A 14,326-nucleotide genomic window follows, 5' to 3' on the forward strand; every position below is an offset into this window, starting at 1 on the left:
TTCAGGTAGTTGCAGAGAGCAATAAGGTCTGCCCTGAGCCTCCTCTTTTCCAGGATAAATAACCCCAGTTCCCTCAGCTGCTCCTCATAAGACTTGTGTTCCAGGCCCTTCCCCCGTTTTGCAGCCCTTCTTGGGACATGCTCCAGGGCCTTGATGTCTTTCTTGTAGTGAGGGGCCCAAAACTGAACACAATACACGAGGTGAGGCCTTACCGGAGCTGAGTACAGGGATATACTAGCTGTTACTCATATATTCATTTCTTCTAACTGGTTGTAAGTTCTTTGTTCCAGGATTTTCCCAGAAACAGAAATTAAGCAGATTTCAGTGCCCTGGCTATTTGTATTCCTTTCCCTCTTCCTCCCAGATCTTTTTCCACTATCTCACTTGTTCTTCATGAGTCTCAAGTATAAATGAGAATGGCAGGCAGATCTTTAAACTGAATGCAGTTTCAGTTAAACTGAATCAGCTGATCTGAAAACTTCTCTAACTTACCTCAGTACTACTCAGTTATTTTACCTATTCCTTTGCAATATGAAGTTGAATCTTTCTGCTGTCAGCATTAATAGTAGGTAGTTGTAACCATCACCTGTCTGCAATGGTATCTGTAGTGAACACAGATTAACCCTCCACAACACACACGCCAACAAGAAGTACTTGCATTACTAATAATGCTACTTAAATGAAGGACTACCAGGTATATTTACTTTTTCACTTTATAAAGTTTCCTTATAAATAAGCAAATAATCATAGTTGTTTCATCATCTTCCCATGGACTGAGGCTGAGTGGCTTGTAGTTCTCTGGGTCTTCCATCTTACTCTTTTTGAAGATGGAAGCGACATTTGCTTTCCTCCAGTCCTCAAGCACCTCTCCCAGTTGCCATGGTCATTCAAAGGTTGCTTAAGTATTCCCTGACCTGATCCTCTTCTACCAAGGGTGTATGTCCTGTGCTCCAGACCTTCCCTCTATCTTTGGGGTCTGTGATTTCTGAAGGTTATTCATGAACACCACCTGTTTTCCTTTGGCCATGTACCTCAGTAAAGTCTTACTCTGTGTTCTTGGTAACACCCCTCAAAGGTATTGGAAGGGTGCTCTTAGGTGCTCTGTAAGCCTTCTCTTCTCCACACTAAGCAAGCCCAGGTCCTTTAGCCACTCCTTACAGGGTGGCTGTCAGCTAGACTCATTCAAATTTATCAGTATCTTTCTTGTACTGCAGAGCCTAAAACTCTGGTCTCATGAGTGCCAAGTAACAGGGATAACCACTTCCATTGACCTACTGGCTCTGTTAATAGAGCTGAGTATGGTTAGCCATCATTGATGACTCGTATTTAGCTTGCTGTCCACCAGAACCCCACATCCTTTTCAACAGAGGTGCTACGCAGTTGTCCTCAGGCTGTATGACTACAGGGTGTTATCCTGTAACACATTCTTTTCTGGCTGGGCACACAGTCACAACCTAGCCAGCTGTGCACTTCCTTTGAAATTACCAAATGTACAAATTTTCTTAGAAACAGACCTTCCTGGCTAATGACACATACAGGTATGCATTTGATAAAACGTTCTGGTGGCTGTTGCACAGAACTGTGGCTGCAACACTGACTGCTTAGTCAGTCCTTCTTTCCACCGGCCAGCTAAGGCAAGCTTTTACTTTAGCAAACCATTTGGTTTGGTGACCAAACCAGTGGCAACAGCATTTTTGCATTAGGAAATAAAGCTGCGCACAGATAGTATACATACACACAAGGCACAGAGGAGAAAAGCACAACAGGAACGGTCTACTTGAATATAAACCAGTACTCTTTCTACACAAATTTTGTTCTTACGACCAAATTACCTTCAGGTGAAAGTAAAGATTCTTCTTGAAGTTTAGCTGCTTCCAAATATGTCTGTAATGGATCGTAATTCTCAGAAGAAATCCTGATTACACTTGAAACATTAACTCCAAGCTCAGACATCACAGACAGTAGCTGAGGGTTGTGGAAACCCAAGATTATAAAGTAATAATGGGCACCATCATCTGGTTCATCATCTGTTCAAAGTACAATAAAGCAGACCGGAGTAAGGAATTCAACAACTAAACAAATTTTTTTTTCCTTGCGTATACAGTGGTACTGCAAATTAAGGTCACAGAAGCAAACTATTACAAACAATTAAGAAAAATGCAGCAATCAGAAGGAACCAGTAGGTAGCTTCGGATATTCCTACAGTCTCTGGGGTGTTTGTTTTTTTATTTTTCTATCATCTTTGCAAGCACAAAGTACCTAGACAAATTCTCCTTTGAGATAATCTGCAATCATTGCATTCACTGTTTTGTAAATACCCTTGGGACTAATCAGATGATCTCAGTTAATAAAATTTAATGGCAATGCTAGCAGTTCGTAACATAAAGCTATTAAGCATACTAAACAAAGACACTTTTCACGGTGGTTAGCTTTTGGAGGTAATTATTATTTTTCTTACTTTTTCTTCTTATTAGCTGTGACTAACAAGGCAGCAACAAGTATGGATATGGGGTAAAAAAAATCTCTTATCTTATACAGGTACCTGATGTTTTCTGCCCACTCCTCAGACGCCCCTCAGATCGGAATCAAAAACGTTGGATCTGGTAAAATTGTTTCTATAGGGCCTAGCAGAACCACATTAATAGCTACTCAAAGCCATTCTGTACAGTACATTCTATACTTACATAAGCAAGATAACATGAGTTCTCTACATTACTTTAGCTTTGATTCTTACAGGCACAAACATTTCTTCAAACACTTCTCTTTTAAGTCCCTGAAAAATCTTAAAATTATCAAAATGATATTTTTGCCATGTCTTATCTAAGAAAATAAGCTAATGCACAGAAAGCCACTGTTCTGCTCCTATGTAATTTTGTCAGCTTGACTAAGATTCAGATTTGTTCTAAACATCTAGACCAATGCTTTTTAGATGCTTGAGGAGTATCATTGATCTCAAAAGAGATATAGACAAAAGTCTGATGAAATAGGAAGGAATGCCTGCAGGGGTTCAACTGGGGAATAACGGCTACACATTCAAGACCAGCAAGTGCTTCTCTAGCAGGAGAGATCCTGTTTTTTCTGACGTAGTTAAAGCTCACTGTGGTCCAAATTAAATATAACTATGATCTAATGAGGAGAGGTATGCACATTCTCCAATATTTTTTGTTCCAGTGACATTTGTAACCACGGGTGCCACGTATTGAGAATAACGATTTTCTCAACACTGGTTAGCATATTATTCCTTACCTTGTATAGCTCACTTCTGGACTAGCTTTCTTCAGGTCTCAGCACTACCCACATGTTTTTACAGCAAATGAAATCATATTGCCCTTTATACAGAACCTGGCTTCACCCCTAAACAATGGTGGACAGCTCAGTTTTACTTTATTAATACAAGGAGAAAGATGCCTTTGGATACTGACACATGCATTTAGTTATTCTGAAATCTTTGTGTAAGGACATGTAGGATTTATTTAGCCACTTTAGTCTTACACATGCTAAAACATTTTTGATGTTAACGTGCTACATATCTCATCTCTATTTTATTTCTTGGGTTGTACAATATATCCTACTTCTAAGCAAAGCACAGTGCCCTCTTCAAATGCAAGGTGGCAATGTTTTAATATTGCCAAATGCATCTTTCAACATGAAACAAAAAACGTACTGAATGTGAAGCTAGGATTGACGATTTTTGCAAGTTTATCAGGAGCATATCTGCATTTTTTACATACCAATGTATTTGAATTCCTCTTCCTCTTCTCCTCGTCGCTTCAACTGGGTGTTCTTTTTAACAGTAGCTGGCACTGCAGGGGCTACGTCTGTCTTTCTTCCTTTCCTTTCTTTCTCAACTGTCTTGGCACTAGGGCGTTTCTCCTTCTTGCCAAGAGGTTTACCTTTCTCTTTTCCTCCATCTTTTTCCTTTTTTAGCTCTTCTTCTGCCTGACAAGATGAAGAAACTAAGGTTTCATTGTAGCCTTTGTGAAGAACAAAGGGCAGATTGCTATAAAATTATAGTGGATCAATGAATAACTTGAATACTTTTCCCTCTCACAGTTGTAAAATTGTTGTGTTAAAGATGTCTTAAACACTGCTTTTTCCTTCTCAAACGCACCATTCAATTTATTATATTCTTACTAAATCATAGTGTTAAGACTTGACATTAAAGAGGAACTATGAGGGGAAGGTATATGTTATACCTACAGAATTGATTAAATGAATACTGACAGAAAGACAAGTAAAGAACCAATGACCTTCAGCAATTACCACTACAGTACTTGCATCAGCCAGAAACCTTCCCTGGACTAAAGGAAAATAAGACTAAAAATTCAATTTCTGTTAAGTCTTCAGCATCTCCGTTAACACTCTTGAGTATGGCACAAAACAGTACCAGCACTATTTTGTCTTTGATGTAAGTATCTGTCTACTATAAACTACAACCAAGAGCCTTGTGCTCATTTCACACAGGATATTACTCAGCCATTCTCATTATTTCCTAGCAAACCCTCTATGCTAAATTCTACTTGATAATTTAAGAGTAAAGAATGAAAAAAGATGGTGATAGTGTCCCAATGGCTCACATTATAAATCCAAGAAGCTCACAACGAGTCTAAAATTAAAATAATCCAAAATATATTAAGGTAAAGAGAAATGCTGTAAGAACAAAAATCTTACTTTTTCCCAGCAGCATGACTATGCTCTAACCACATGAGAATGTTGTTGTTTTTTTTTAAAGCTAAATTAAATACATTGGAAAGATATTAACTTAACTACTAACTGCTAGCATCCTGCAGGTGTCACTTTAAAGGCTATTAAATAAATAAATAATAATAATAAAATAATAATAATAAAAAGCTCTCCATGCAAATGAGATATGTCAGATGACTCCACACAGTTGTTTTCCTTACACCCAGCTGGAAAAGCAGACTTCCCAGCTGTAGAAATTGTGTTTAGCTCAAATTCAAAACCAAAGCTGAAAATCATTTCCTTCCTTCCCTTCTTCATGCATTCCCTTTCTGTACTATTTAGAAATACCTTCAATAGATTCTTAAAACTGTTTGTGCTGTGGTACTGGGGATTTTGAACAGTATTAATTATTTGCTTTCAGATTTATTCAACTTTGGACATTTCAAGCATAAGATTTTGATAGTATCAATTTGAATTCTAAGTTGATGAACACACCAAAACAGATGATGCAATCATCAGGCCACAGTGTTTACAATCAGTTTTATTAATTGCACCTGAATCATTTAATGTAATTAAGCCTCAAATAAGCAGAGAGGTATCTGAATTTGTCACGATTCCAATAAAGAGCACTACTTGGCCTTAGAACTTCAGGAACTAAAAGCCTCTCCTTTTGAGGACTCTTTCCTTTTTGATGTCACATTTCATGTTCCCTACTAGGTGCGGATTTCTGTGGAGTTTTCAGTCTTCCATTAGCTTTGCATCTGTCATTTTAAACTTTGTATTACATAATTACATAAATCTTACTACCTCACACGCTTTTCTAATTATGCAGAAGTGTCTCTGAATAATTCAAATGGATACACTTGGCAGTCAATGACAAGCTTCTGCTCCTACTGAAAAACAGAAATTTCATAATGGAATTATGGTTTATTTTTGCCTTTCACTTTCTGCTTTTCTTCTGCCATTCCATATATCGGTGTTTACTCCAAAGAAAAATGGATGGTTATGTTAGTTTTCTGAGAATTAATCTGCCAGTGCAGTCCTGGTTTCAACACCTGAGCTGTCAGTGGACCTTGTACTGTACGAGCTAGTTGGAAAGGACTGAAATTTTATGGCAGGCAATTTAGAGTTAAAATTCTAAATTAAAAGCCAATTTTTGCCCATTCTGTACTGCAGAGTATGTTTATAGTGAAGAGGCCTCCCAACTGACTGAGGCCTCCCAAACTGAGAAGTTTTTCCTTCAGCTGCTTCTCTCATATTTGTCCATCACACTTTGATAGAGATATAATCCAGTGGAGCAGACAACTGTCCAGATTGCTTGGCTAAAACCAAGAAGAAACTGTAATTCCAGAGATTCTTCTACCTTCAAAACCAACTATCCTCAGATTCTCCAGGGAAATAAATTCATACATACAAGAGTAACCTTGCCAAAACAAAGCCTAAGGCTCCATTTTAATATTAAAGTGACTAATCTTTAAACTTCAAATTTTTGTTTACACAGAATCACAGAATTGTAGGGGTTGGAAGGGACCTCAAGAGATCATCGGGTCCAACCCCTCTGCCAAAGCAGGTTCCCGAGAGCAGGTTGCCCAGGTAGGCATCCAGGCAGGCCTTGACTATATCCAGAGAAGGAGACTCCACAGCCTCCCTGGGCAGCTTGTTCCAGTACTCTGTCACCCTCACTGTGAAGAAGTTCTTTTGCATGTTGGTGCAGAACTTCCTGTGTTCCATTTTTCGGCCATTGCCTCATGTCCTAATCCCCACAAACCACTGAAAAGAGGTTGGCCAAATCCCTCTGTCTCCCACACTTAAGATATTTGTAAATATTGGTAAGATCCCCTCTCAGTCTTCTTTTCTCAAGGCTGAACAGACCCAGGCCTCTCAGTCTTTCCTCATAGATGCTCCAGGCCCTGTATCATCTTTGTTGCCCCCCGCTGGACTCTTTCCAGAAGACCCCTCTCTTTTTTGTACCAGGGAGCCCAGAAACAGGATACAGTACTCCAGGTGAGGCCTGACCAGGGCAAAGTAGAGGGGGAGGATCACCTCCCTTGACCTGCTGGCCACGCTCATTTTTATGCACGCCAGGATCCATTGGCCTTCTTGGCCACCAGGGCACACTGCTGGCTCATGGTCAACCTGTCGTCCACCAGGACTCCCAGGTCCTTCTCCGCAGAGCTCCTCTCCAGCAGGTCATCCCTCAGCCTGTACTGATACATGCAGTTGTTCCTTCCCAGGTGCAGCACTCTACACTTGCTCTTGTTAAGCCTCATTTGGTTACTTCCTGCCCAGCTCTCCAGCCTGTCCAGGTCTCACTGAATGACAGCACAGCCTTCTGGCGTGTCGGCCACTCCTCCCAGCTTTGTATCATCGGCATACTTGCTGAGGGTGGACGCTATTCCCTCATCAAGGTTTTACAGTTTACTTTCCAGCACTAATTAATATCTAAAAGAAAAGTCATTTCTCCTCCATTTGTTATAAACAATTTGCACTTATTTGCACTTTAGCTTTACCCTTTGAATTCCTCTTCATCTTGAGATATTTTTTTTTTCTCTCACATTCTTTACACATTTATTTGGCTTACATTATCTGTCTTACGAGGAAAGACTAAGTGAGCTGGGCCTGTTTAGCCTAGAAAAGAGGAGATTGAGGGAGACCTTATCAAACTTTACAAATACCTGAGTGGACAACGTAAAGAAGACGGGGCCAAATTTTTCTCAGTGGTGACCAGTGATAGGACAAGGGGTAATGGGTATAAATTGAATCACAGCAGGTTTCATTGCCATATGAGGAAGAGCTTCTTTACAGTTTGGGTGACAGACCATTGGAACAGGCTGCCCAGAGAGGCTGTGGAGTCTTCTTTGGAGATACTCAAAACCTGCCTGGATGTGATCCTGTGTAACATGCTCTAGGTGACCCTGCTTGAGCAGGGGGGTTGGACTAGATGATCTCTGGAGGTCCCTTCCAACATCAACCGTTCTGTGATTCTGTGATTATAATTTGTAAAAGTTTTGCAATTGACTTCAATGAGACCAATACACTAATTCATTGACTAGCTTTTAATGTTATTGAGTCTGTATTATACCTCCTCCGCCAATTATTCCCACAAATACAGTTATTTATAAAAAACATTTACAGACTTTACAACTACACATAATCCTTGAAACCATTTTCTTTAACTTTTTACATGCACAGACTGCTTAGGTCTCCATATCATCTAATTTTACAGGTTTTATATCATGTCTTGTAATACCTGTAATTTTTGATCAACAAACAGTAACTTTTTGCAGCAAGTATTTGACTTTTTGTTAATGAAGGTCTTCAGTTCAATGAATATTTGGTGGAAAAGGACTATAACAAAAAATAATTGTTCAGTAAGTTTTTGAAATGTAGCACTGACAACTTTTTTTTTTTAATAATTACAGCAGTTAGAAAGTAGTTAGAGGTCTGATATGATTGTGATTCTGTGCAATCTTGCTGAAATTCCTCCTAGAACACACAAGTAACCTGATTAAGGCAGTCTTGGAGGTAGAAGTAATGATTTTGGAGAATATGTGGAAGTGAGGTTTTTTCTGATCATCCTCATGGCCCTCCTCTGGACTTGTTCTAATAGGTCCATATCTTTCTTATGCTGTGGACCCCAGAGCTGAAGGCAGTACTCCAGGTGGAGTCTCACAAGAGCAGACCAGAGGGGGAGAATCACCTCCCTCGACCTGCTGGCTACACTTCTTTTGATGCAGCCCAGGATATGGTTGGCTTTCTGGACTGCAAGCACACATTGCTGGCTTATGTCAAGCTTTTCACCCACCAGTACCCCCAAGTCCTTCTCTGCAGGGCTTCTCTCAGTCCACTCATCAGGTCTGGACCTTGCACTTGGCCTTGTTGAACTTCATGAGGTTTGCATGAGCCCACCTCTCAAGCCCATCAAGGTCCCTGTGGATGGCAACCCTTCCCTCCAGCATGTGGAATGCACCACTCAGCTTGGTGTTATCTACAAACTTGCTGAGCGTGCTCTCAATTCCACTGTCCATATCACCAACAAAGATATTAAATAATACTGGTAACAATACTGACCCCTGAAGGACACCATTTATCCCTGCTTTCCACTTGGATCTTGAGCCATTGTCCCCATACACAGTGAGAAATGAAGCAGCAATGGATTTAAATTAGAACAGGGTTGATGAAGTTAGAAACCTTTTACAAATATCTATGTTACAAAGATATTTGAACAGTAATACTGATTGCTGTAGAAAGGTGAAAGCACAGCAGTGCAAGGTTTTTAAGAACAGGTTCAATAACCATTTACCAAGAATAGTTTATGTATATTTTATCCTGCCTTAATACCAGAGGATGGAACAGATAACTTCTCCAAATTTCTTCCAGAGAAGTGATTCATGACAGTAATTTCTTCACAATGCTACTCTGCACATATCCCTGATACCTCTCAAGTAATATAACCTCTCCTACCTTAATTTCAGCAGAGATATATTGAGCTGAAGCAAGTTTCTACCACTATTTTCTGGTGGTTCTATGCTTTAGTTAAGACATTACTACTTTTTACTCAAGTGAAGAGTTCTCAGGCAATACTTTTTCTTTTCTATTTTTTTTCCCTGTCTCACCTGCATTTGAGTAATTGGGAGCTTCTTCCCGAAAATCTAATTAACTTAAAACATAAATTTCAATTTACATTTATCTTCAGTTACGGATACAGGAAGTGAAGCATGAGGAGAAAGCTGAATTTATGCAAATAGCTCTTGAATAGAAGTGGCTTCATAAAGTTAATTAAGCATCCTCTCTGTGGCATACTGTACTACCTTCTTTTCAGCTTCCCTTCTCTGAAGGTCTTTCTGTTTAAGACAAAGCAGTTGAAATTTCAATAGCTTTCCAGTTAGTGTTACAGGAACCTCTTCTCCACTATCAAGAATGGCTTTGGCTGCTTCTACTACCTGCAGAGAAAAAAACAAAAACAGCTATTACTTGTACGGTTTTAATATTGCATTTGACATAGTTTGCATGCAGAAATGATGGGGTATTATTTCACATTGTACAATATGTGGCTCAGAATGGCCACACGTTCTGAAAAACAACAAATCAGTAAGATGCATAGCTATTCTTTGGTCCAAAGACCTCAAATGCTATAGTATGAGATAAAACTAGAAGAGAGAAAACTATGCAAGTGTGAACAGATACACAGTTTTTAGTGTAAACTGCATATATATATTTATATTTTATTTATATACATATATATTGGTTTTAAACTGGCAACTTTAGGCAACTACTTATAAACTAATAAAATAAAATAAAATAAAAACATTTAGCAGGTACAAAATCAATAGGAATACTTTGGAGTACTACTTTACAAAGTGACTAGTGTCTGAGGCACCAGCCTTGAATGAAAGATACAAACTTCTTGAAGGGAATTTGAGAGTGTCTGTCTTGGTGAAAATACACCCCTCCCTATGTAATGCTGATTCTGTTGGTATGCAGCCTAATTGGGGTGAAATAAGGCTATTGAGTTTTCTTAGGGTGATGACAGCAGCGGGAACATACAGCTGCATTGTCCAGATGTGTGGCATTGACAGGCTGTTTTACGACTATGTTTTTTACAGCTTGTTTCCACTAAATTTCGTACAACACAGTAACATCTGGGCCGTTTTCCTTGGAGCCTCATAACCACTTTATTTACTGCGAAAAAAATAAAATAACATAAAAATACCATAAAAAGTTGTTATATGTTTCTTTTCACTTGTGTTGTCTCTGTAATAAAGTTCACCTATGTAGGAAGCGCTGTTGAGGAATAATATAACCATAATATTTTCCTACTTTTGTTTTTAAGCAACCATCAGCTTTATTTATAACCATGGGCTGAATTAGGTGTTACTCAAATGTTCTGACATGTTTCTCTTTTCCCTTCTTGGAGCAATTACAGTTGGGCACATATGGTGTCAATTTTGCTTGCTAACATTCAGACAATGAAGGTGCACACTGCATCTCACTGAACTGTGTCTTGTCTAATGCAAACACCACCATTAGCTTTGAGCTTTCATAGTTTCTTGCCCAGCATAGAAATTTTCACTTATCAAGTAAAACCTGGGTATGTAAATATAGCCACTACAAATGCTTCTCTGAATTATCAATGCCAGAATGGAATCCAGAATATTATAAGCAAAATTAGTATTTCATGTACATGGGAACAAAATACGGGAAAAAAAATATATTAAATTTCAGATTTTTCTGGATCACATAACAGGGAGACAAAGCAAACAAAATAATTGTATTTATAACCCCCCATCTCCAAACAATCCTGTTCCTCCAACACTAATAAATCTGATAATCTTCTTAACATACACTTAAGAAAATACATCATGGTTAAGATGAGTTTTCCTTTACATCTTTTGTATTCTGAGTAATACTACTGGTCACTATCTCAACAAGCCAACCATGGAAGGCTTCTGGAAAGAATCCCAGTAACTTCAGAGTCATGGCAGAAAATCAATGGCATATTAAGGACTAACTTAAAAAATCCCACAGACTGTACGCACCCTAAAAGCTACTAGCCATTCCAACAAAGAAGAGTCACCCAGAGCTAACTACAGAAAATCTGAGCTCTGAAAGAGACTTTGGTAGAAATATCATAGTAATTTCCCTTAGAGAAAAAAATTCTCAGATTGTTTTTTTGCAGAAATGGTGTTAACAGCCTATGGAAAGAGATGCTTCCCAAATGCCTAATCTAGACGAGATGCACATTTCTTGACGCACAATAGAGGGGAAAGGGAGAGATTCTGGAAGGATTCCTGAAAAGTATATATAGTAACCCAGAGCTTGATGGCAGTTGCTGATTTATTATTCATGGAAGAAGGAAGGAATTCCTAGATTCTTACAACCTATTCCTCCTGAGAAATTCAAAGTGCTTTACCAGTTAAATGCAATGCATTGTGATTATTCCTACTTTGTAGATAGAGAATACAGAAATTAAGGGACTTGTCCCAGGTCTATAGTAAACTGGACAACTCTGTGAGTGGAGAAGGAGGACATTTATTTTTTATTTTTTTTTAACGTGAGGTGTCAGAGAGGTATAAACCAAACTCTATTTAACAGGAATACATTCTACTACTGGGGAGAGAGTTCAGACAAAAATAAAATGAGCACCCTACATTTGGTAATACCATGAAAACAGTTTTTCACACAGCAATGTAAAGTCTGCTCCATGCATATGCAAATAATAACAAAAAAAAAATCCTTCATCACTGCTTGTTTAAAGATAGAACATAGATCAATTCATGCAGAGCAGATAAAAAAATTTATTACACTCATGCAAGTTTTCTTCATTTGTGGCCCTGTGAATTATGCAGGCACCTGGCATAAACAGCTAAAAATCCACAGAGCCTCAATAAAAAAAAAAAAAGCTGAAGACAAAGACTTGGTAGGAGTACAGAAGGATTTTTTTGGGATACTATGAGGTGGATTCATTTCAGATTGGCTATACTTTATCCTGCCAATGATGACCTTTTCCTTATGTGAGAAACCATGGAAACTTGGACAGACAAACTCAGTTAGGTAGGGCCTCTTTTCCTTTAAAGGAATAGGAAACTTAGCATTCCTCACACAGCAGGGGTCACATTTGTGAAGTGCAGAAAGGCTGCAGTGATGCAGTATTTGATCTCATATGGTGGCAGTATGAACCATGCAGAGACTTAGCTGCCTGGTGCAAAGGGCATGTATTTCAAGCCATTCAAAAACTGCATGAGTGCTTGTAGATGATGCTATACCACTGGCATATGCTGATGTCATTGAGATTGGAGACAGGTTTTAAAAGTTTGGAAAACCTTTAAAGCCAGTCTTCATAGTATCTTTCTTTGAAATGCTTCCTTTTCTTTATACAGAACCATTCTGTGGCTGCTAAATCATAATGAGAAAAGCATTTGAAGTGATAAATTGAATTACCAACTTTCACAGCATTATCATTAATTGGAAGTGGCTAGCATCACTTGCTATGAACAGTGGTCAGCCCTAGTTATTCTATATCCATGATAAGCTTTGTAAAGCTCCATCTTCCCTCCTGTACTTGAAACTGTAAGAAATTCAAGACTCACATACATAATGGTTCCTAGAAGAACTCCTTAGTTAGACATATCCCTTCATAGCTGACACAGATCAAGTCAGTTTGAAACAGGTAATCTATCTTTAACAGAAGAACCATCAGTCAATAGGTTATATGGACTACTTATACCAATGAAGCTAATATTTACTGTTCAAATATAATTTGTTAAGCAAGCTAATAAAAGCTAATAAAATAAGCCAAATCTTAAACCAATCTGCCATCAGTGTTGTGAATCCCTCACAAGAAGCTTTCAAGCCAGACTATGGAATGAAAGCTGCATGTCATACTGAAAAATTACTTCTGGCCAAAGAAGACTTCTGTATGCATAGTATTAAATATTTCTGAATCTGGTGACGCCATTTCATTGACTAGAGCATATGATATCACTTTGAAAGAATACCAGGAAGGCCCTGAGCAGACTGAACTTCTTTCAGATCACACCTGCAGTTTGTTGAAAGGTAATTTAGTTTGTGTTGTCTGACCATGCCCCTCATTTCATTTTTGCTTCTCAGAACCTCTTCCCAAATATGATGTCAAAAGATCACTTGTATAATCATCCTCCTCCACTGCTGAATTAAGGTCTCGCAATTCAAACCGAGCTAAATCAGTAAATCAACTGCATATCTGAAAAGAGCTCCATATAGAGCTTATGTATCCACAAGGTAGACTGCAAAACTTAAGGCAAACCAGAAAATCATCTTCATTAATCAATAAAGACTCTACCAACATGTATTTCAGATAATTTAAAAAAATTATAAAAGTAGATTTGATGTCTCCCTTCTTCCCCTCAGTGTCCATGTCCTTCTTATGCTGTGGGCCTCAGAGTTGAAGGCAGTACATCAGGTGGAGTCTCACAAGAGCAGACCAGAGGGGGAGAATCACCTCCCTCGACCTGCTGGCCACGCTTCTTTTGATGCAGCCCAGGATATGGCTGGCTTCCTGGGCTGCAAGTGCACATTGCTGGCTTATGTTGAGCTTTTCACCCACCAGTACCCCCAAGTCCTTCTCTGCAGGATATCTTAACTGGTTTAATCTCAGCAATGCAGAAGGAGAACTTCCTAAGACACATATGTACAGTGTATGTGTCTTACTGTTAGAAGTACTCAAATAATGTTTTAAGGGAAACACAAACAGTTGAATAACCTCATTTAAGTAAAAAAGAGAAAACGTTACATATAAATTATGATGACTTTTAACCTTGGCTTTATTAAGTATCTCATACAACAGCTCTAAGCATCTGTGGTATACACCTCCTATGCCTTCCTGACCTGCTACCAAACTCACCTTCTTTAAGGGAAAATATGAAATGAATGTCCAGTTATCCAAAAGAACAATCATTAGCATTGCTATCTCAGGAAACAGGAGTGTCATGCAAAGGAAAGATTCTCTCATGTGGCTCTTTAGATACCTGTTCATTTTTAACACCCTAACTGGGGAGAGAAAATTGAAATGGTGATTCAAGTGATTCCTGAAGAACTCCTAAAGACCCCAGAACTTTAAAATGAGAAGATACACCAGTCTGCTGTGATCTGTTCCCAGAAGAAA

At 38.7% G+C, this 14,326-nt stretch overlaps 1 protein-coding gene across 1 annotated transcript in view; it reads right to left on the reverse strand.

Annotated features, from left to right (window-relative positions):
- The window catches only part of SPAG17 (sperm associated antigen 17), a 114,800-nt gene that overhangs the window by 80,180 nt on the left and 20,294 nt on the right, over nt 1-14,326 (reverse strand). The window contains exons 4-6 of the mRNA XM_050708444.1: nt 9,495-9,622; nt 3,732-3,939; nt 1,833-2,027 (exon numbers count right to left, since the gene is read on the reverse strand). Of these exons, the coding sequence (XP_050564401.1) occupies nt 1,833-2,027; nt 3,732-3,939; nt 9,495-9,622 (531 nt within the window). The remainder of the gene's footprint in view (nt 1-1,832; nt 2,028-3,731; nt 3,940-9,494; nt 9,623-14,326) is intronic.

Source organism: Cygnus atratus, chromosome 1 (genome assembly GCF_013377495.2).
Source record: "Cygnus atratus isolate AKBS03 ecotype Queensland, Australia chromosome 1, CAtr_DNAZoo_HiC_assembly, whole genome shotgun sequence".
NCBI lineage: Eukaryota > Metazoa > Chordata > Aves > Anseriformes > Anatidae > Cygnus > Cygnus atratus.